This window comes from Conger conger, chromosome 3 (assembly GCF_963514075.1).
Source record: "Conger conger chromosome 3, fConCon1.1, whole genome shotgun sequence".
In the NCBI taxonomy this organism is placed as follows: Eukaryota; Metazoa; Chordata; class Actinopteri; order Anguilliformes; family Congridae; genus Conger; species Conger conger.
This window is the reverse complement of record NC_083762.1, coordinates 74,016,851-74,038,443: the sequence shown is the minus strand read 5'-3', so window position 1 is coordinate 74,038,443 and position 21,593 is coordinate 74,016,851. Positions and strand designations below refer to the sequence as shown.

Here is a 21,593-nt window from a genome sequence, read left to right as displayed (position 1 = left end):
ATTTTAATTTTAATTTCAGAGGGAGACAGAGTGAGAGAGAGAGGGAGGGAGAGAGAGAAGAAGAAAGAGAGAGAGGGAGAGAGAGAGGAGAGGGAGAGAGAGAGAAAGAGGCACACAGGCGCAGGAGAAGGAGACAGCCGGAGCACAGAACAGAGAGCTGGTACACAGATTGAGAAGGGGGAACTGCAAAGCTCAGAGAGAGGGAGAGAGAAGAGGGAGAGAGGAAGAGAGAGGGGGAGGAAGAGAGAGGAAGAGAGGGGGGGAGAGTAGGAGACCTTCACTCCACACTGATATGTACGCCAGGGAAATTGGTCAAATTGGTCAAAATTGCCAGAAAAATATAAATATAAATAAAATTAAATTAATTAAATTTGCCTTTAAATGAAACAAAATGCCAGGAGAGTGAAAAAAGACACAAGAAAGCGGAAATTGCCAGCATTTTAACACTCACTTGTTAATTGCATTTTCTAATTCAAAACGAAACCACAGACCTACTGAAACGTGCATCCATTTCGGAGGAGTTTTAACAGGCTGCACCTTCCCAGCATGCACCTTAAATGATGATCACGTGACCGAAACACAACAGCGCCTCAAATAACCTTCCGGAATGCTGAGAGCTCTGCTCATAAACATGCAAAATAAAAAAAATAAAAAAACGCCCCCCCCCCCAAAAAAAAATATCTGCAGCTACCACCATTACTGCCAAACGACCTCTGGATCGTTACGCTTCATAAATCAAAATTTGAGAATCAATGACTCATTATGGAATCATGAATTCATGCGCAGACAGCACGACACACCGCAGTGCCTGAAATTAGGCGTCCCGCAGGTTACGGGTCACAAAATTTAATTTCTATAAATTTTATGTGAAAGAGGAAAAGAAGGATTTATCGATCCGGCACAGTCCCTTCATTTGGCATGTTTATGGGATTCATAAAGTAGAACTTGAAGGACTTTTAAATTTAATTATCGCATTTTGAATTACGGCGACGCGGTGGCGTCCAGGAATGGCGCCGGCGTGATGGGAGAGACGCTCGCCCACGTTGTTTTCCTTATCGGCCGCCACAGACAGATATTTCCCGTGGTATTACCTTTAGCTACTGTCGTGCGAGGCGCACACAGGTCTAACCTAATCTATATTTTACTGCGTATTTCAATGAGTCTAATATTTCATAATGGGCTCTGGAATAGGTATTTATTTGACAGGAGTTCATAATGATAACCCACAGGAGGTGGGGTTTCTTTTGTTGGGAGAAATATTACCCGCAAGCGGGTCCTCTCGGGGCTGGGGGCATGTGACGTGATCTCACCGGCCGCACTGTAGCGGCGTTTCACAGCTCCACGCTCGATGCGTTCGGCCCGCCTCTCCTCCACGCTCCGGAAAAATCGCGGGAGGGGATTTGTTCGGTCCAGTTCAGCGGGCCGGAGTGCTGTGAGACGGAGCGATGCCAGGGAGCGGAGGTTCGGGCCAGGGGCCTCTGCCTGGGACCGGGGGCCCGTGTGTCCCGGCCAGACAAACGCTTTCAAAGCCCCGGGACCGGCCAGGCGGCAATGGGGCTTAGCCCACCGAACGAACTCTCCACGCCAAATCGTCCGAGCATGAAACACCCACCGTCAACCCATCCACCTCCTGGCCTCCTCCGGGCTGTTTCTGCCATCTTGGACCAGGCGGGTTCAGTCGTGCAACATCCCTCTCATCGGGCTGACCCACGCCCACCCAACTGCACTACAGACAGTGAGCCCTGTCATTGGCCTGGCTAATAGGCCTGGCCACACCCACTCCGACTGCACTACAGACAGTGAGCCCCGTCATTGGCCTGACTAATAGGCCTGGCCACACCCACTCCAACTGCACTACAGACAGTGAGTCCCGTCATTGGCCTGACTAATAGGCCTGGCCACACCCACTCCAACTGCACTACATTACATTACATTATTGGCATTTGGCAGACGCTCTTATCCAGAGCGACATACAGACTAAGCAGGAGACAATCCTCCCCTGGAGCAATGCAGGATTAAGGGCCTTGCTCAAGGGCCCAACGGCTGTGCAGATCTTATTGTGGCTACAGTGGGATTAGAACCACCGACCTTGCGTGTCCCGGTCATTTACCTTAACCACTACGCTACAGGCCGCCCTACTACAGACAGTGAGTCCTGTCATTGGCCTGACTAATAGGCCTGGCCACACCCACTCCAACTGCACTACAGACAGTGAGTCCTGTCATTGGCCTGACTAATAGGCCTGGCCACACCCACTCCCACTGCACTCTAGAGATTGTGCCCTGCCATTGGCCAGACTAATAGTCCGGGCCACACCCACTGCACTCCAGAGACTGAGCCATGTCATTGGCTAAAATAACAGGCTTGGCCACACCCACTCCAAGTGCACTCCATAGATTGAGCCCTGTCATTGGCCAGTAAAAAGGGCCTGGCCACACCTGTGAATTGTTGCTGGCAGTGCAAAAGCACTTCCTGAAACCAACCTCAGGAAGCTGACATCTCCAGGCAGGCGGCTGCATTTTCCAATACTCACATCTCTCACACCCTCTGTCCTGAAAGAACTGAGCGGAACCCAAATATAGCATGTTCGACGACAGCGTGCGGATTATTTGTGCCATTGTGTGAGACTCGATACTTCACAGCTAGTTTGGAGAAACAGACCACTTTGCATCCTTCCGCAGAAATTCAGGAAAAAAGCAGCGAGAGATAGCCAAGGGAGGAAGAACAGAGAGAGGAACAGGAGAAGGAGGGGAAAGATAGAGGGACAGCAGAGGTAGGAGAAACAGAGAGAGGAACAAGAGAAGGAGGGGAAATATAGAGGGACAGCAGAGGGAGGAGAAACAGAGAGAGGAACAGGAGAAGGAGGGGAGCGATAGAGGGACAGCAGAGGGAGGAGAAACAGAGAGACTAACAGGAGAAGGAGGGAAAAGATAGAGGGACAGCAGAGGGAGGAGAAACAGAGAGACTAACAGGAGAAGGAGGGAAAAGATAGAGGGACAGCAGAGGGAGGAGAAACAGAGAGAAGAACAGCAGGAGGAGAGGCAGAAAGTAATATCAGGAGTAGGATCCAGGACACCACAAGCTGTAGGCGAAACTCCGCACTGTAAAAAAAACCGCTTCAGAGGCGTCCAAGACACACAGTATCAAAAAATTGCTTGCTTACAATTTATATGGGATAAGAGGTAAATACAGCTCTAACATGATAAACGAGCCTTACACAAATAAAAGAGCTTTACAGAAAAAAATCAATGTTGGTATTGCTTGCAATGCACCGCTCCCATCATTTCTACAGGCGCCGGCCTCTCTCACCGCCCCGGCCCAGACAACTAATAATGCAGCAATCAGGAGTCCGGGCAGAGCTTGCGGCCTCAGAGGTAACTAACAGAGTAAACAGGCAGAATTACAGGAATAACACCGTATCATAGCAAACCGCCACATTTTTCGTCCCCGCACCGGCAGGTCTCCGCTCTTTAGAGGCGGCGGGAAGCGCCGGCTTCCCGCGCTAACGGTATCGTTTACGAGGCCGTAGAGCGCGGTCGTTCGCATCGGGAGATCATTTCGATTCGGGGGCCTACATCGCCGAATGCTCGCAGTCGTTCCTTCCGCTTCCACGCGCTCCTGATCGAGGCCTGATTTCGGTGAGTGTTGACGGAGCCCGGGTGGCACGGATGGTGCAGCGGGTAGCGCTGCCGCCTCACAGCAAGGAGGTCCTGGGTTCAGGATAAGCGGGTTAAGATAATGGATGGATGGATGGGCTGATTGAGGCCCGATTTTGGTGCGCTGGTCTGGTCCACATCGATTAAAAACAAGCACAAGGGGGATCGTCTGCATCTAGAAACCCTTTGACGAAGTCTACAAAATCCACCGCTACACCATAAAGGCCTAGCCCATAAAGTTTAACAATGAATCAGCATTCATAGTCATGACTATTCGTTTAGTCTACTTCTACTTGTGCACACCGACAACATATAAACCAGAACTCAGACACTGAGCTAGCATTGCTAAATTCTGTCAGCTTCATCAAGATCTTCTCTTTGAATATAAATATTCAATATTTTATTCAATGTATTATAAACTCTCCTAACTCAGTCCAAGGTGACCCCAGTTGCTTGTGAAAACCTGCCTATTTGTCAGTGTTTGGGGCTCAGATAAGCCCCTAGACACATTTGTATGGGCTGAACAGATGCAAAAGGTACTGGGTAAAAGGTGCAGGCCTTCATCAGTTCTAAGCAGTTGCCTCAGCCAGATCTGGACCTACTATGCTCAGTTATAGGAGTCTCCCGCCTATAAAATGCACTCTGCAGTCATGTAAGATGAGATGTACTTTATTGAACCCCGTGGGGCAGTTTGTCCTCTGCATTTGACCCTTCCTGGGGGCAGGGGGACAACCACAGTACAGCACAGTGCCTGGGGAGAAACTCCTGCTCTGAGGTCAGTGCCTTCGTCAAGGGCAACGGCAGGAGCACACCTAACCAGATATTCATGTCTTTTGAGTGTGCAAGGACACCAGAGTACACGGGGCGAACATGTAACCTTCATACAAAGAGCACTGCCAATCCCGAGAGCCACCAGCAAAAACCAGGAGCTTCGATATAAAATCCGTTTTTGTTTTGGAACCACAGGGGAAGGGAAATATGTCCCTTTTTCTGTTGGACTAAGTTTATCATTTAATGGCACAACGCTATGAGTTAATGTGGTTGGCAGGATCAGTGACACAGAAATCAATGACATAAATATGGAGGAATGACGGAGGGATCAGAACGACGTAAGGAAGAGATAGAGGAATAAAGAAAGACAGGGGTGGGAGAGGGAGGGGTCACAGGGCTTTTTTTGATTGGTGTACGGCATTATGTTTTCCCTGAATTTCTCATTTTTTATATTTTTATGTATGATTATATTATTATTGTATGTGTGCCATTGAGATAGTTCATGTTTTATGTGTGTCACTGTCATGTTTTATGTGGCACTGTTTGTAGCCACCATTTCAGCCACCTCCTTGGCGATGGTTTCTCTTGAGAAAGAGATTCTGAACCTCAGGAGACAAACCTGGGGCACGTTCAATCGGAAAACGTTTTGCTGCGGTTTCTGCGCGGAGCGATGCGTTTCCTCCAAACAGTGTGCGACGTTCTGCAACAGGCTTTGATGGGTGTGTCGAGGGTGTACCCCGAATCAATAATCATGTAGGCCTATGCTTTAAAGCCCGGAGAACAACTTCTCACACACCGTAGGAGTAAACCGTACTACGTCAGTTAGACATCCCGCAAACAGGATGCTCAACGCACCACCGTTTCTGTTTAAATGAATTCTACGCTATGTTTTGTTGGGGCTGAACTGATTAAATGCACTAAATAAAGGTTAAGTAAAAAATAATAATAAAATGGGTGGGACTCTCCCTCATGCACTGGGCCATAGAGTAGGGGATTTTTGGTGTGTGTGCATCTGTGCGTGAGTGTGTGTGTATGTGTGCGTGCGCGTGTTTGTACGTGTGTGTGAGTGTGAATTTAACAGGGACCTGTGAGAACGTGTGTACATGAGTCTCTGCGTGAGAATGCGTGGACATGAGTCTCTATGTGAGAACGTGTTGAGAAAATGCCTGTTTTTTAACGATTTGCCCTTTTTCACTGATAAAAGCAGCGCTGATTTATTTCAGGGACAGCGCAGGGTCACAGGAAGCAAAGTTCCTCAGTTATCAGCTTGTCCGAGCGCAGACACACGTCTGCGGCAGAAATAAAACGCGATAATAATGTTCTCACCGCCAGTCCCCCCAGGAGGGCACTTCAGGTGTCATCTCAAAATGGAGGACGCTGTTCCCCGCTGGAGGACCGATGGGCTGCCGGTCTTGGCCTTCGGTAGTTCTGGGATAAATACTGCTCTGAAGAGGTGGACCCCCATCTAACGGGAGCCAGTGGCTGCACAGTGCACACCTTCCTACCACCAACACATCAACCCTTGTGTCCTCTTAACGTTCAAGAGTCAAAAACGACCCGCCTTCACCAAACCCCTAAAATAAAGCTGCTTAATTGAATTTTAAACCCCAAATCCATTTTGAATGAAGTCACAATTCCATCAAATTTCAAGTTGAAAAAGGGTCATTTAGGTTGTTTCCTCTGCTGTTAAACATAGTGGTGGGTCATTTTTGACCCTTAAGACAACACAAGGGTTAAACGCTGCGTCGTTTTCATAAGGCACGGGGGTCAGAGCCATGTGATAAGCAACACGCAGACGTGTATTTACACACGCACCGCATACTTTCACACGGCAAGCTCCATTACACAGGCCGTACCCTGCGTGTCGCTAATGGACACTCAGCCGATCACAGGGGAAAGTCCGTTTATATAAGATGTGAGGGAGAGATGGAAGAGGGCAGAGACCGGGACCGTAGAGGGCAACAGAAAAAAACGTGAAATGTCAAGGGACCATAGAGGGAAGAAAAACATTTTTAAAAAAGACAGCACATTCCATCAAAAACACATTTCTGTTAGCAAGGCTGGACGGGGCGAAAATGGCGAGCGAGTTCTATTAGATCAGTTTCATAAGCGAAGACAGCGGCCTTTTTTCAGCTATTATAGGCTTTCCACAGCAGGTCTCTTGCGGGTTGACGTGTTCAGGGACACCGCAATAAAAACTGACCCAGAATCAGTCTCCGGCTGTGATGTGGTGCCAGCACTACTGCGTGCCGAGCTGGATATAAAAAAAAAACTACCGGAGACCGGATGAGACTACAACTACGAGAATGATGATACTCTTACGCATATCGTATGTGTTGGAAGCGCTGATTAAAGAGATATCATATGTCCCAGTTAATCCTCTCCCACAGTTTTATGAACGCCAGAGATAAAGATATCGTGACAGATTTGTAGCTTTCTTGAAGAAATACAAAAAATAAAAAATGTGCAGAAATGTTCTGCAGAAAATAGGCCATCATGAATGCATGGCTGAAGGCAAATCCCAACGCTGGAGGTAGATATCGGGGAATGGGGAAGTACAGTGGATAGGCAACTGGGTTTACAACCCCAAGGTTACAAGTCTGTTTCCCAGGTGAGGCACTGTTTGGTACAGTGGAGGAAGGCTCTTAACCTGACCTGCTTTAGTGTGTATCTATCTATATATAGGCAATGGTAACAAGAGCCTATGTACACTCGGTGAGCAATCTATTAGGTAGACCTAATAGATTGCGGCAGCAACTGAATGCATAAAAGCATGCAGACGTGGTCAAGAGGTTCAGCTGTTGTTCAGACCAAATGTGGAAATGGGGAAGAAATGTGACCTAAGTGACTTTGACCGTGGAATGATTGTTGGTGTCAGACAGGGTGGTTTGAGTATCTCAAACTGCTGATCTCCAGTCTTTAGAGTCTGCAGGTAATGGTGCATTTCTCTGTAAACGCGCTGACGTTGAAACGCCATTGGCTGTGGCAATTAGAACCAATTTTCATCCAATGAGTTTAAGGACTATAAACACAGGCAGAGGGTGAGTCAACATGTCAGTGAGCCTTTTCCAATGATAGGAAGGGATTCACAATGGCCTTGTGACAATGTTTTAACACAAAAACGATAGAGACACAGACAGAATGGGCTCATCTTCATTCCGCACTGGCGTCCAGGAAAAGTGCCATAATTCATAACTCACTACCGCGGTGCCAAGGGAGTGACACTGCGTTTGATGACCCGTGACACTTTCAAATACCAAGCAAGTTCCTGACTGAGTTCATCAAGGAACAATAAAGGCCACGTTCATCAAATATGCAGGAGACACGAATCCCGGAGAAGAATCTTGTCAAATACTCTTGCACACCCTGTTCATGCGCCGGGCACGTACGCCTTCAGAATTTGGACAAGTCCTGAACCCCACTGACAGACCCTCATGTTCCGCTGCGGAGTTATTATGTATGACTGACAGGAAAGAGATGTGTTGGCTTCAGTCGTTTTTAAACTGGAGAGCACAAGAAACTGAAAAGCTGTCACAAGTTACACAGATTCCATACATTACAGACATTACAGACAATACAGACATTCAAATTATACACAGGATTTCTTCTTCAAGTAATCTAGGTTAAGTCCCATATTCAAGGTTAAAACCTGTAGCCTAGTAGTTAAGGTAAATGACTGGGAGCCGGAAGGGGACTGGGGCCCGGATTCAAGCCTCAGTGTAGCCACAATAAGATCCGCACAGCTGTTGGGCTCTTGAGCAAAGCCCCTAACCTCAGATTGCTCCAGGGGGGATTGTCCTCTGCTTAGTGTAATCAACTGTAAGTTGCTTTGGATAAAGCATCAGCTAAGTAACTGTAATAAAACCCACAACCTTTGAGATACATATCTAGCATCCTCCACATGCATAACTGCACTCTATTCACTCTCTCTGAAGTAAAAAAATAAATAAATAAACTTTTGCATCAGCATAATCCACTGTTCTACAACCACTGACATTTCCTTTTAGACGTGTGGTTTTCAGGAACGAAAAACAATGTGCCTTTGTCAGGTAATTCAAATACAGTACCTGTCTACACACTAGGTATCATCTGTCTAACTCTGTTATTCATCAAACTACAGTCACTTGCCTGATACTCTTATTCAGTGAGAGATATAGTAGTCTAGTCTAAGAAAATGTATTGTGTGAGCTAAATACATACCCTGCTGAAAAAAACAACTCAAGCTAGGTTTGGAAACAGCTGTTTAGTTACCAGCTCAGACAAGCTGCCAGCACTAGCTTGTTGACCGGCTCATACCCAGCTAGACCAGTTTTATGACCAGCTTGGTCATGCTGATTGACCAGCTCATACCCAGCCAGACCAGCTTCAGGACCAGCTTGGCCATGTTGGTTGACCAGCACATACCCAGCTTGACCAGCTCAACCTTCCAGCTGGTCATGCTGGCATAGCTGGATTTTTCAGCAGGGATAACCCCAGGTGCAACCAGGAAAGGCGAGGAGCATTGGTATCAAATCAGCTTTTATTTTCGAACCACATGTTGAAAACACTTGGCCAGCTGTTTTCTCATGCAAAGTCCCGCTGGCTCCAAAGCCAGGTTTTCTGCGAACAGAGACTTGTCTCTCCCTAAACCATCAAACACCCACCAGGTCCCAGACACTTTCTTTAACAGCAGGCACTTGAAGTTTTCATTCCCTTTCTAATACAGCGTAATTTAGGAAATGGCTGGGGTGAATTGTTTTTTGAGGGTGCCTGTGTTCATTTGACGAATGAGGTGTGAGACAAAGATGTTTTCTCAAGTCCCAGATGGGCCTACCTCCTGCCGTCCCTGCACCTGAGACCCAATCCCAAATCAGCAAAACACCTGATCAAATGAGAGAGTCGTATCCATGGCAATAACTGCAGCAAGCAGCAAATAACTCCATTCAGCGCTAATTAAACAAAAACAACAGCCGAAACTTATGCTAAACATTTAATAAGAGCAGATGTTTTATGGAAACTATTATACACTGTTTTCTATATAATTCCCTGTGAGATATAAAAGTGTTTTTTACATAACCAAGTCTCCTGAGTATTCTTGGTGGTGACTAAATGTTCAGATCCGTGGAAATAGCACTTATTTAAAAACATTTTAAACTATTTTATGTTCCTCACTTTACGTTACTCCAAACCAAAATTAGGAATGTAAAAATCTGTGAGCCGTAAAAATGAGTAGTGGTTATAGAGAGCTGGTATATTACAGTCATTATCAGACTGTTGGGCTTTTTTAGTCATATAAATTCTTCACCATCTACCATCACCATCTGCTGGGAGACATAGCTGGATCTTTTGGATAACTGGGAGGTTGACACACAGCCAATACAATAAGGCTCCAAGCCTGCCCTGATCTGACCCATAAAGGCTTTAGGGCACAGAGTGACAAAGCCATTTGCCAATCTAAGTGACATAAAGGTATTGACATCAGAGAGTAGACTCGAGAGAGGCATAGCCCTGATCTGACCAATCCAAGCTTTAGAACATGGAGTGACACAGCCATTGGCTGGTAAAGGTGCTCTGGCGGTCCTGAAGTAGTGACATCCTGACCAGGGTCAAATACGTAATTGTTTCGGAATCAAATACATTTCCACACTTAATTGAGCTTGTCTGGCGTACTGGAAACTGTGAAGTACTCTTCGGTTGGCTCAATTGCACCTGGAGATCAAGATCAATCGAGCACAGAAACGCATTTGAATCAAAAACAATTACAAAGGTCTGGATCAAGCGGTGGTCTACAGAGAGGTGGAGACCCCCGGGGGGGGGGTGGGAGACGCTGAAGACTCCCTAATCCAGGCAGGACGACCCGCGTGGAACGAGTGGCATTTCAGCGCAGGGCCGAATTCGACGGCATCGACCGTCTCAGATCAAACCCCAGCGCGGCACGCAGCGGGAAGGACCCGTCGCGATCAATATTTCAGAGAACGGCGGAGAGCCGCAGAGCCACCGGCCAATCGGCAGCCGGCTGGCGAGCCGCCCACCCGCCGAAGAAGAAATTACCGCAAATTGATGTCACTTTCGCTTCTGAATTACCGGCGGAAAGCGGGAGGAACGCGGAGCGATAAAAAGAATAATACCGTAAATCCCCGGCGGGAGGCGGGAACTGGAAACTGCAGCAGTGGGTCGGCAGGGGACCGCGCTCAGACCCGGTTCGGGGTTCCTGATCACTGCATTCGCGGAACGGAAAAAAAAAACGCTTTTGTGTCGCCTCGTTAAGAGCCGGCAGCCGCTCACGTGACGGAGGGAGTCGAGCGGAGAACGAGCCGACCTCATTAAATACCCAGGAGCCCCAGCGCGCGGGGGGGGGGGCGGGAGGGGTTGAGCTTTCCCCGAAACCAGTCCTCAGTGAGATCCCTGGGGGGGCGACATGCACACTGTGCAGCTCAGCAGCTCAGATGAGGGAACTGATGAGGTATATTTTTGATTTTTTTAGCATCCATTTCAACTGTAGACCTCTGAGATTGCAATGGAGGACAGGATGTTCACACCATTTGATTTCACACTATATGAGACCGATGCCTGGGTCAAACATGTAATTGTTCTGGATTTAAGTACTTTTTCGAGCCATTTGAGCCAACTAAGACGACCAGAAGGCAGGGTTAGCGCTTGCTAGTATTTCATAGGTTCCAATGAACCAGACAAAAGTACTTGAATCCAAAACAGTTATGCATTTGGATTATCTGCAATACACACACTATATACATACTGAGGACACACACAGCACTACAGAAAGTTGTCCTTCTTCTTCACTGAAGACAAAGAAGAGTAAAGCAGAGGGCGAACTGAAAAATAGATGCCCTCATCATATTGACTCCACGACTGCTCCGGGCACGGCCCTCTGCCCCCCCGCCCGGCCCTCTGCCCCCCCCAGAGTTCAGCGGGGGGTCGCAAAGCGGGACGGGAGGTACGTCATCCTTCGCCCAAACACGCATACATCACCTCTATCATCGGGAGATAAGGCCGTCGTGTAGACAGGAGTTATTCCCTGGCTCACATCCTCTCGACACGCGCACGTTCGCAGGGGGGGAGACGAAAACGTTATCGCCAGCACACACTGCTCGCGTTCATCAAACAAACGTCAGTCCTTTGGGAGAACGGCACGTTAATAAGTAGCGGAGAGTGGATTTATGATGTATGTCTGCATTTTAGCAGTCGTCGTGCTGTGGGGGTGAAGGAGGGGGGGCGGGGGATGAGTAGATGATTTGCCATGTTGGGGACGCAGATCTCCGTGGCAGCAAATCAAGCCGAAACCAGAAGACATTCAAATGTCACGCCGTCTGCGAGATTGACAATCAGTCACTGCTTGGGGTGTGAGCGGATAGCTCGATCAGCTTCCTCTGATTCCACCAGAGCCTGGAAGCCACTCGCCCAGCGGAACATCTCCCTCCACAGCGAGAGGCCCCAGACATCAAATTCTCATGAAGACGTTCAGGAAAATAATGAGATAACAAACATTTTTGTTTACCTGAGGACGACGTGACACTTGAGAAAGCGAGTTCATTGTCATTTCCCGTGAAAGTGGCCTTGACATGAGCCGTTCCTTATTTGGAAACGTTATCAAAACAAAGAGTGTAACTTTGAACAAAACCCCGAGAGGTGGTGGTGGTGGTTGTGGTGGGAGGGGGGCTCTCAGTCTGGCAATTAAAAAACATCAGAAATCCAAAACCTGTGACACTGCACCTCGAGAAGAACGATAGTCACGACAGCACACTGGGGAGGAGCAGGGGCGTCTCCGCCCTGCGAATCGGCACACAGGGGGAAAAAAAAGCCCACTTTTAGGGGAAGCACGTATCCGTGGAGACGGCGGCGGAATGTCGGGAAGAAAAATGGCTTCGGCTGACAGGCTAGATTCCCAACCAGGTGGGCACCTGAGGTGGAGGGAGGGTGGGGGGTAGGCGCCCAGCAGAGTTCAGATACACAGAGTGAAGGGTGGGTGGGGTGGGGGGAGGGGGGGTATCCATAAGCAGGAGACATACAGGGGGGGGCATAGCAGGACAAACGATAATGGAAAATGCCAGTCACAAGGACCAGGAGCTTCAGAGAGACAGTGAGAGGGAGAGGGGGAGAGAGAGCAGCAGACAGCTAGATAGAGTGAGGGAGAGGGGGAGAGAGTGGGGAGAAAGTGAGAAGGGGGGGGGGCACAGCATGAGAAAGTGGAAACTTGGTTGTGCAACACTATATTCTTTTTAATGTAGGGTTGCAGAATAGAAGCCAATAAGGCGCATATGAATTTGAATCGAGACTATAGGAGACAGCAGGAGAGAGGATGAGATTGTATTGTTATTGTTTCACCTGTTTAATATTTACAGGCTTTGAAAAAACACATGCTCACAAGTTTAGGAAAAAACAAACACACACGCTCGTACCAATCTCGCTAAAGCTCTGTTCAGACTGAAAAAGGATTAGGTCACTGTGTAGCAAAATTAAAATAATTGAACACATTAATTGATTGAATTTGTATTCTGTAATCGTAAACCATCCTTGTAATACTAATATTTAACACACTTTTCCAAGGTCAACTGTCAAGTAAAAAAAAAGGAATCACCCACCATATCACTCTCCACCCAACTCTCTTCCCTCACCCTCTCTGTCTCTCTCCCACCCTCCCTCTCCCTCACCCTTTCTCCCTGCCTCTCCCCCTCTCCCTCCCCCTCCCTCCCTCTCGCCCTCCGTGAGGCTTGGATATTTCAGAAGTGTCTGTCACGATGCCAGCGAAATGGCTCCAATTAAGTGCGGAAGTGAGGGCTGGCATTTAAACGCACACACACACCGCTCCTGCCAGCGGCCATTTCCAGCGTCACACACACACGCGCGCGCACACACACAGCAGCGCTGAGCCATCAGCTCCATTCAAGCCCTCTGACTCCGGTCTCGCGAGCCACCCGGGGACATGCATACACTCGGAGCTTCCATAACCTCAGCGGGGCAGCGCGACGCCTTCAGTGGCTCAATACGCGCCAGAGACAGGCTTACCTTTCACAACCAAAAGTGCGGAGGATTCGGCTCTCTCCATTGAGAATCCACCACTGTGGGTACTTTGCAGTACTTTCTCCTGCAAACATTATGGTTTTTGCCATAATGAGATTCTGCAAATAGCGAAAGGTCCATAGAGATTTCATGTAAAGGACACCGTAAAGGCCGAAAAGAGCGCTGTTGCAAATTATCCCGATGTCATGGATGGAGAGGGTGTGCGAAGCTCCAGTGTTGCACTTTAACGTGTGTCGGTCCAAGGCTGTCTGTCGGCACTCGTCCTCACAACTCAATGACAGCACAGACCGCGGCCGTCGGCAAGACGTACGGTGAACGCAAACGCTAAAACACTAAAAGGAGGAGGCAGGGAAACGAGGGAGCAGGAAAAATACAAATAAAAGAAAAGAAAGCAGGTGTTTGTACACAGCTGTGAAAATGACTGAGCCAAGACAATATTTAGCGAAGAAATCAGAGTATACTGCAGGCTATATATTTACACAAAAACACAGATACCAAAAAACTGGCAATTTCCAACTACTGCATATACAAGCTGGCACTGGCTGAATAGTCTACAAATGCAGTCGTCTCCATTTAGGCCCTTGGGGAAAAATGTCCTGCATTTTAACGTTAGTAAATAACTTACAACAATAACTTGACTCCAGCGGAATGGCTCATATAACCCAGAACTCTCTCAGGAAGCAAATGAGCCCGCACCACTTTAACTCTCACAGTGGTCAGGTAAACAAACTGGAACATCACTATGTACATAACGGGCTTTTTACACAAAGGAGTATTTCCCCAGTATACTATAGAGAAATAATTCTAATTTTAGAAACCAAATAACTACACATTCGTAGAAATCACACCGGGAATACAACAAAAGCCCGCTTCTTTAAACGACGCAGCCACACACACACACACACGTCCCCCGTGTATCCTACAACCCCGCAACGGTATCCGCATATAGGCAAGCAGGTTTCATTACTAGCAAACAGTCCATTCTTAAAAGTATTCATCCAGGAGAATGCTTTCAGCGCCGGTTACAAATTGAATTCGGTGTGCGCGAAAAGTAATTCACTTTTGCCGCCTGCCGTAAATGGAAGCGAAAACATTGTGCGTGATATAACGTGGTGTAAATTGGACTGCATTTATCAATTTACGCACAGGAACAGGCAATGCACAACGGGGAATAGTCTAAAATGCGGAGATTCCCAGGCTCCAAGATGTTATAGTGGACAGTGTTTAAACTAAGAAACAGGTATGTCTATTTTATGAAAGAGCGATCAATCTTGCAATACATCGAGCGAATAAAACAAACTAATGAAAAGTGGCTAGCTACGCGCGATGCGGTATCAATACTTAACTGACCAGTATCAATACCGCATGTAGGCTTACCCAGGAAGTGAGGGCTGCAAGATCAGTGCAGGGTACTAGCCTTTGTTTTCATCTGTGGAAACTGCATTTGCAATCACCATCATTAAGACGATTAACAATAGGTCATTATGTAATTTTGTAATTGCACTTCTGGCTGAAAAAACTATTAAACTGTAAGCTGAGTGGCCAAATAATTCATTCAGGCACACACTGAAAAAACCCCCAAAAAACCACCATAGTTCTGGAGGGCACTGTATATAGATTTGTGAAAATATTTGAAAAGATAAAACTTTTTTAAAAATACATATAACTCCTTTAAACTTGAGATGGGGTCTCCCGGATGCCTTTGAGCCTGGGCAGGGGTCCCTGGATCAGAAAAATGTGAAAACCCCCGGTATAAAGCAAGAGAATACACTTCAAATAACTTCAAAGTTGCTTGTAGCATGCCTCCAGAGGTTGTACGTGTGTATACTACCCAAACTATTCTTCAAATAATTATGTTTAATCTTATTTTCACTTGGAACTGTTTCCTATGACCATGTGATCTGCACTCTAGAAAGTGTGGAGTGGCTTCCTGTATCAACACTGCCCCATGGGTCCTTGGCAGTGAAGGGTTTACACTTGTGAGGAACTGAGAAGGAAACTGTATTAAATGTTAAACAAGGAACACAGGATTTATGTTTTAATGCGCTCATATGTATAGATGAAAACATAACATCGCAGCTGTTTTTGAGGTCCTTGAAGTGTATTTTCTTGCTTGAGAGTACAACCCACTACATAGCAGCTATTGCAAAGCCAGAAGGTCATCGGAATCTTTTCAATCTAAAATAACCTTCATTGAACAAAAATACTGAAATTGAAAGCGTGCAAAAAAAATAAATTAATATCACAAACGTAAAGCGAACTATCACTTTATGGATCATTTGCGTTTTATCCCAGACAATACATTTCAGTCAGAACAACTCACATTTTTAGATTATGAATATGCAAAGTAATTATTTTTGGTTTGCCACTGAATGTGTCCGCTTTAGGAAAGTCTGTGGACTCATACATATCCCCCACTAAATGGGAGACATACCAAACACCCCAGTACCTAAAAGCAGACCCAAATAAGCTGGAAGCCGGGGTGGTGGAGGGTCTGCAAATTCTGTGAGCAGCAACAAGTGGAGCAGCACAAGCAAAGTGCAGCACAAGCAAAGTGCAGCACAGGCAAAGTGCAGCACAGGCAAAGTGCAGCACAGGCAAAGAGAAGTTTTAAAAAGCATTAGTGATTAGTGATGTATGTATGTCATAAGTTGAGTATGAGAACATGTAGTAATGTGTGTGTGTGATTGGTTGAGTATGAGAACATGTAGTGATGTGTGTGTGTGTGATTGGTTGAGTAAGAGAACATGTAGTGATGTGTGTCTGTGATTGGCTGAGTATGAGAACATCTAGTGATGTGTGTCTGTGATTGGCTGAGTATGAGAACATCTAGTGATGTATGTGTGTGTGTGTGTGTGTGTGTGTGTGTGTGTGTGATTGGTTGAGTATGAGAACATGGAGTGATGTGTTTACGTGATTGGTTGAGTATGAGCTTCCTGCAAGAGTCGGTTGCGTCAAGACTTTCCTTTATTAGTTTATTTGACAAGGTCAATGCACATTAATAACATTCCTGTAAATGTGCCAGAGATGGCTCATTTTCACCACTAGACCATGGGCTGCATGTCTTTGGACTGGGGAAGGAAACCAAAGTAACGGTGGAAGCCCAGTTGAAGACAGGGAGGAGATGCAAACAACACAAAGAACCCAGAACCTCCTCCAGGGAGAAGATGCTAACAACACACAGAACCCAGAACCTCTTTCTTTCAATAAGTGCTAACAACTCTTCCACCGTCAAAACTGACCGAGCATGCCCTCCACCCTTCAAGCATGTCGTTCGTTACCCACGCCTTTCGCAATCGCAACAGAAATGCGGCGTGCATTTAGTTACTTTGAGACGCAAACCGGCACGGTTAATTAAAAAAAACTGCCTGTTTATCATTCCGACAGCGACCTGCTTGTTGACATGGGGTGTTCAATTAAACCGTCTGGCAGTTGGAAATATACACGAAATTGCTTTGCGTGTTTTCGACAAAAAAGTCATACAAATCTCTCTCGAGTCAACGAGACTGGAAATTCCAGACACAGAATCAGGGAGGAGGCGTGCATGGTACCTGGGGGTAAAGGAAGGCATCATGCAAATGTACGACGCCTTCCACCGAACCTGACGGAATGAATAAACATCTCCTTCATATTCTGCCGGATGAAAAGATGGATTTTGCGCCTCTTTCCCTCCGTACGCCCGAGCCCTTGAAATACTACTTAATGAGCGTCTGCCGGGGCCAAGGCTGGAGCAATCGATCCCAGAGAGCGCGCCGATGATCTCCGCGGGTGTTGCTGAACTGCATCCGTGGCGAGAGCCAAGGCCTCCGCGCGTATCGATCCTCCGGTTCCTCTCAGATCAGACCAGCATCCCAAGAGTTTCCTGTTTCTGAACTCACGCCCCCCCCCCCCTTTTTTATCAAACAGCTGCCATTAACCTCACAAAACATTCGATACGGAGGCAAACAGTGTTCTTATTTCACCTTCCCGCAGCCTGTTCCAAGGAACTTAGCATTCAGAAAGTGTGAGAATCTCGCTGCGCGTGTAGCAGCACTGAAAGTTTCAAACTGCAGCCACACCACAGAAGGTACAGTACGATTGGTCCACGTAGCTAAAGACCAAGGTGCCCAACTAAGGGAGGTAGTCCTAGTCTTATTGGCTCTCTAGGGGTGATGTAACATTCTTTAGCAGATGCTCATGTGCCAACTTACAGCTATGGACTCCACTAGACTAGCTTACAGAAAAATATGAGTATGAGGGTAAAGCCCAATTTATGTATTGTTTGATAAAAGTGGCAGATTTTCAAATGGAAGCAGTGCCACTCAACTTTTTCTCAAAATTGCACACCATGAATGTTGTTATGTCTCAGACGCCATCATATTTTGTCACGCACAGCGATTGGACAGACAGAACACAACAATTTGTTGTCGTGGATACGTGTTTTTTTTTTCCCACTTCATTATTTTGATTTTGACTGGAGAGGACAGAGGAGGAAGTAGACAGTGTTGTCATCTTTGCGATTCATCTTTGAAAGATTAAAACGCTGAAATGTTAGCTAACTCATGACTCGTAAACAAATGGTCAAAAACAGCTGAACCCTTGTCCACATCTGCATGCTTTTATGCATTAAGTTGCTGCCACATGATTGGTTGATTAAATATTTTCTGTACAGGTCTACCTAAAAAAGTCCTCACTGAGTGTATATGTAGTGAGAAACCTAACACCAGTGTAAATAAAAACATGACATCACCATTTTATCACAGACCCAACTTTTGTTGGACCTCATTTCATGTGACAGGGAAGTCTGCCTCAGTTTGATGATAACTCACCCATGACAGCCTGGTTTGAGATTCTACTGGTCATTGCGTATTCTGCAGGGTAAATAGCCTTGTGCAGTGTCCATGACAAAAGAGAGACCCTGGGTTTCATTTGCAGGGGCCAGCTGACGAGAAATCACAATGAAGTCAGAGAAGGAATTGAAGGCTACACTGGATTTCATTCAGCATAGATAAGGGCTCATGTTGAAGACGTTCCCTTTCCCTTGAAGAAGACCACTGGTGGAATGCAAAGAGTAAGGGCTGAGAAACAGTCCAGGTTTATTTAATACATCTTTCATCTCAGCAAACTAAAGGACTATAATGAAATAATCTTTGCAGTGACCTTGCTGTTGCTGTTTCTGGCAAAAGTATTAGCATGTGTGTGTGTGTGTGTGTGTTAGCGTGTGTGCAGTGGTCTGATATGTGAGAGTACATGTGAACATGTGTGTATGTGTGTGCTTGTGTGTGTGTGTGTGCATGTGTGTGAGTGTGTCTGTGTGTGCGTATGCGAGCGCGTATATGTGTGTGAGTCTGGTATGTGAGGGTACATGTGTGTATGAGGGTGTACATCAGTATGAACCTGTGTAAGCATGCATGTGTATGTGTGAGTGTATGTGTCTGAGAGTGTGTGAGTGTATGTGTGCAGGTGTATGTGTGAGTGTATGTGTGTAGGTGTATGTGTGAGTGTATGTGTGTAGGTGTATGTGTGAGTGTATGTGTGTAGGTGTATATGTGAGTGTATGTGTGTGAGTGTGTGTGTGTGTATGGCAATAGCCCAGCTGAGCTCCCACTCACACCCATCTGACTCCATCAGCCTCTGTGTCATTTCTGATAGCAGAGGTGATACTGCAGTGTGCCAGACCAACAAAACACACCCACCCACACCCACACACACACACAAACAAACACAGACACACACATACATACATACACCCACCCACACACCGATACCCACACACACACACAAACACCTACACACACACACACACAAACACAGACACACACACCCACCCACCCACACACATACATACACCCACCCACACACACACACACCCACACCCACACACACACACCCACACACACACACACACACACACTGCTTGCTATAATTACAAAAGATCCCACACTGATAAAGGAGAAACATGGTAGGTGCCCACTGAGACACAAATAATACCCCAAAGAGTTCTGCAATTCCAGGGTGACTTTCACCACTGGGACCTGAAACGCACCATAAATTACAGCAGACTTTCAACAGTGGCAGAGCCGCGCGGCTGTAAATTATCCATACGTACCGGCGGAGGCAGCAACGACTCGCGGTACTGTAAATTACCGTCGGGTTTCGCCGGGCAGCAAAGCCAAAAGCGGGAAATGAACAAAGTTTCCGTCAGAAGGCACCTGAAGGGGACAGGACTTCCTGAACTTTCTACTTCCTCTTTCAGGCGACGGGAATTATGGGAGCCGGATTATAATCGGGGCAACGGCACAACGGGAGTGCAGGAAAAGCCGCCTGAAAATCCGCTCATCGCTCATAAGGCACACAGCCTGCATGGCCGGGCCCTTTTAAATAATAGGGCTGTTTATCAAAGCAAATTACCTGGGCCATTAGTGCCCACCCCTGCCAGACTGAGCCACTCCGGGGCGTGAGCCCGTTCCCTGGGAGACAGGCCCCTCCCCCTCACCGACCATGTGATCTCAGCCGCAGCCATCAGTCAAACGCGGGAGTCGCAGAGCACTTGGGCCAGATGGATATCCCCATGCACGGTAATGAAAATGTGGTCAACGGTCTCACATTACGCTTCATGGTTATGGAAGCATTTAGAAGTAAATTCATGCAGAAAAAGAGCGTTGTGCATGACTTATTATAGTTTCATGAAGTGAGAGGTTTCATGGGCCCGCGATATGTTTGACAAATTGGTAATATACGTACAGTATATGTAGATACAGTATGTGTGTGGGCGCGCATGCGTTGCGTGCGTGTGTGTGCGTATTAAATCCCCGTATCTTTATTGAATAAATGCACTCATATTGTTTAAATGAAAACTACTGTTGGATTCAAACATGATCTCCGAATCGATTTACTCAGATCAGCAGAAAAATTTTATTTCAGTTCATTCATCCAGAACCACAGTTTCACAGTTTTTTTTACATGACTGGGACGTGGACGGTTGGTCGTTCAAACCCTGGTGTATAAGATAAGATCCGCATGGCTCTTGGGCCCTTGAGCAAGGCCCTAGTCAAATTAACTGTAAGTTGCTTTGGATAAAAAGCACCAGCTTATAATGATAAATATATTTACATAATTTATTATACTCCCCCACCTGCCACACCCTCAACACCATAATTTATGAGGCTCAGGAAACTAGAAAACTAAAAAACATGATTTCTCAGTATTTTGTAGTTTATACTGTGAAAATGGCCTGCTTCTCCTCGCCTCCAGAGAGTTGGATATAAATCTCTTCCAACAGTCTGTCCCACTGCTATACGTATGTTCATCTCGGCAGGGGTATTAGCATCCATTCAGCGAGTTTGGGCCCCCCAAATAACTCAGACATCGACTTTCAATATCAGCAAGAGCCTTTCTGCAAACCATCCTCCAACCGGGACAGCCAAACAGCTCAGACTCCTTAAATATTTAATCTCAGGCCCAGAGCACCGGAATGGCTGAGTGGCGAGAATCATTTCAGCAAGCGGATAAAACAGAGCTCCAAGACAAAGAGGGGCCAATGTCCCCTGATACGGCCAGACTGTCAAAGGGCACGTTTTTCATGACAGGATGTATTCAATTTAATTCATTTTTAACACGCTAAAAAGTATATACGGTGTTTGTGCGTGAGTGGGTGTGTGTATGACTGTGACCGTGTGTATGTGTGTCCGTGTGTGCCTGTCTGTCTGTCTGTCTGTCTAGTTCAGAAATATAAAATCCTATTGCAAAGTCCCGTGCTTTTCCAGCTCAGTGTGTGAGCAGTGTGCAGGGCGCAGTCATTCCCAGTCGAAGGCAGACACACAGCGCAGCGCACAAACACAGAGGAGGGTCGAGCGACTCCTCTCCGTCCAGGAGGAGATGGAGGAGAAGAGGAGAACGAGCGTGTGGGTGCTGTATGAATCGCCGGGGACGTCAGACGCAGAGCCACAGCCTCACTTTCTGCCGATTCCCCAGCCTAACGAGCGTGGCGGCCATTTTGATCAGCCCTCCCCCACGGAGGGACGCACGAGGAAGCACGCGTCTCAGAGCGCGGGGATCGCAACGGCGGCCAGCGATCAGAGGTGTGAAACAGTGGGTGGGTGGACGGGGGGGGGGGCTGTATGCACTCCTGAATTACGGGGGCCGAGAGAGAGAGAGAAAGAGAGAGAG

General features: G+C 47.0%; 1 protein-coding gene across 1 annotated transcript in view; it reads right to left on the bottom strand.

Annotated features, from left to right (window-relative positions):
• Positions 1 to 3,546, bottom strand: part of spock1 (SPARC (osteonectin), cwcv and kazal like domains proteoglycan 1) — a 218,133-nt gene extending 214,587 nt beyond the window's left edge. The window contains exons 1-2 of the mRNA XM_061234038.1: positions 3,454 to 3,546; positions 1,264 to 1,482 (exon numbers count right to left, since the gene is read on the bottom strand). Coding sequence (XP_061090022.1) covers positions 1,264 to 1,482; positions 3,454 to 3,546 — 312 coding nt within the window. The remainder of the gene's footprint in view (positions 1 to 1,263; positions 1,483 to 3,453) is intronic.
• Positions 3,547 to 21,593: the final 18,047 nt, after the last annotated feature.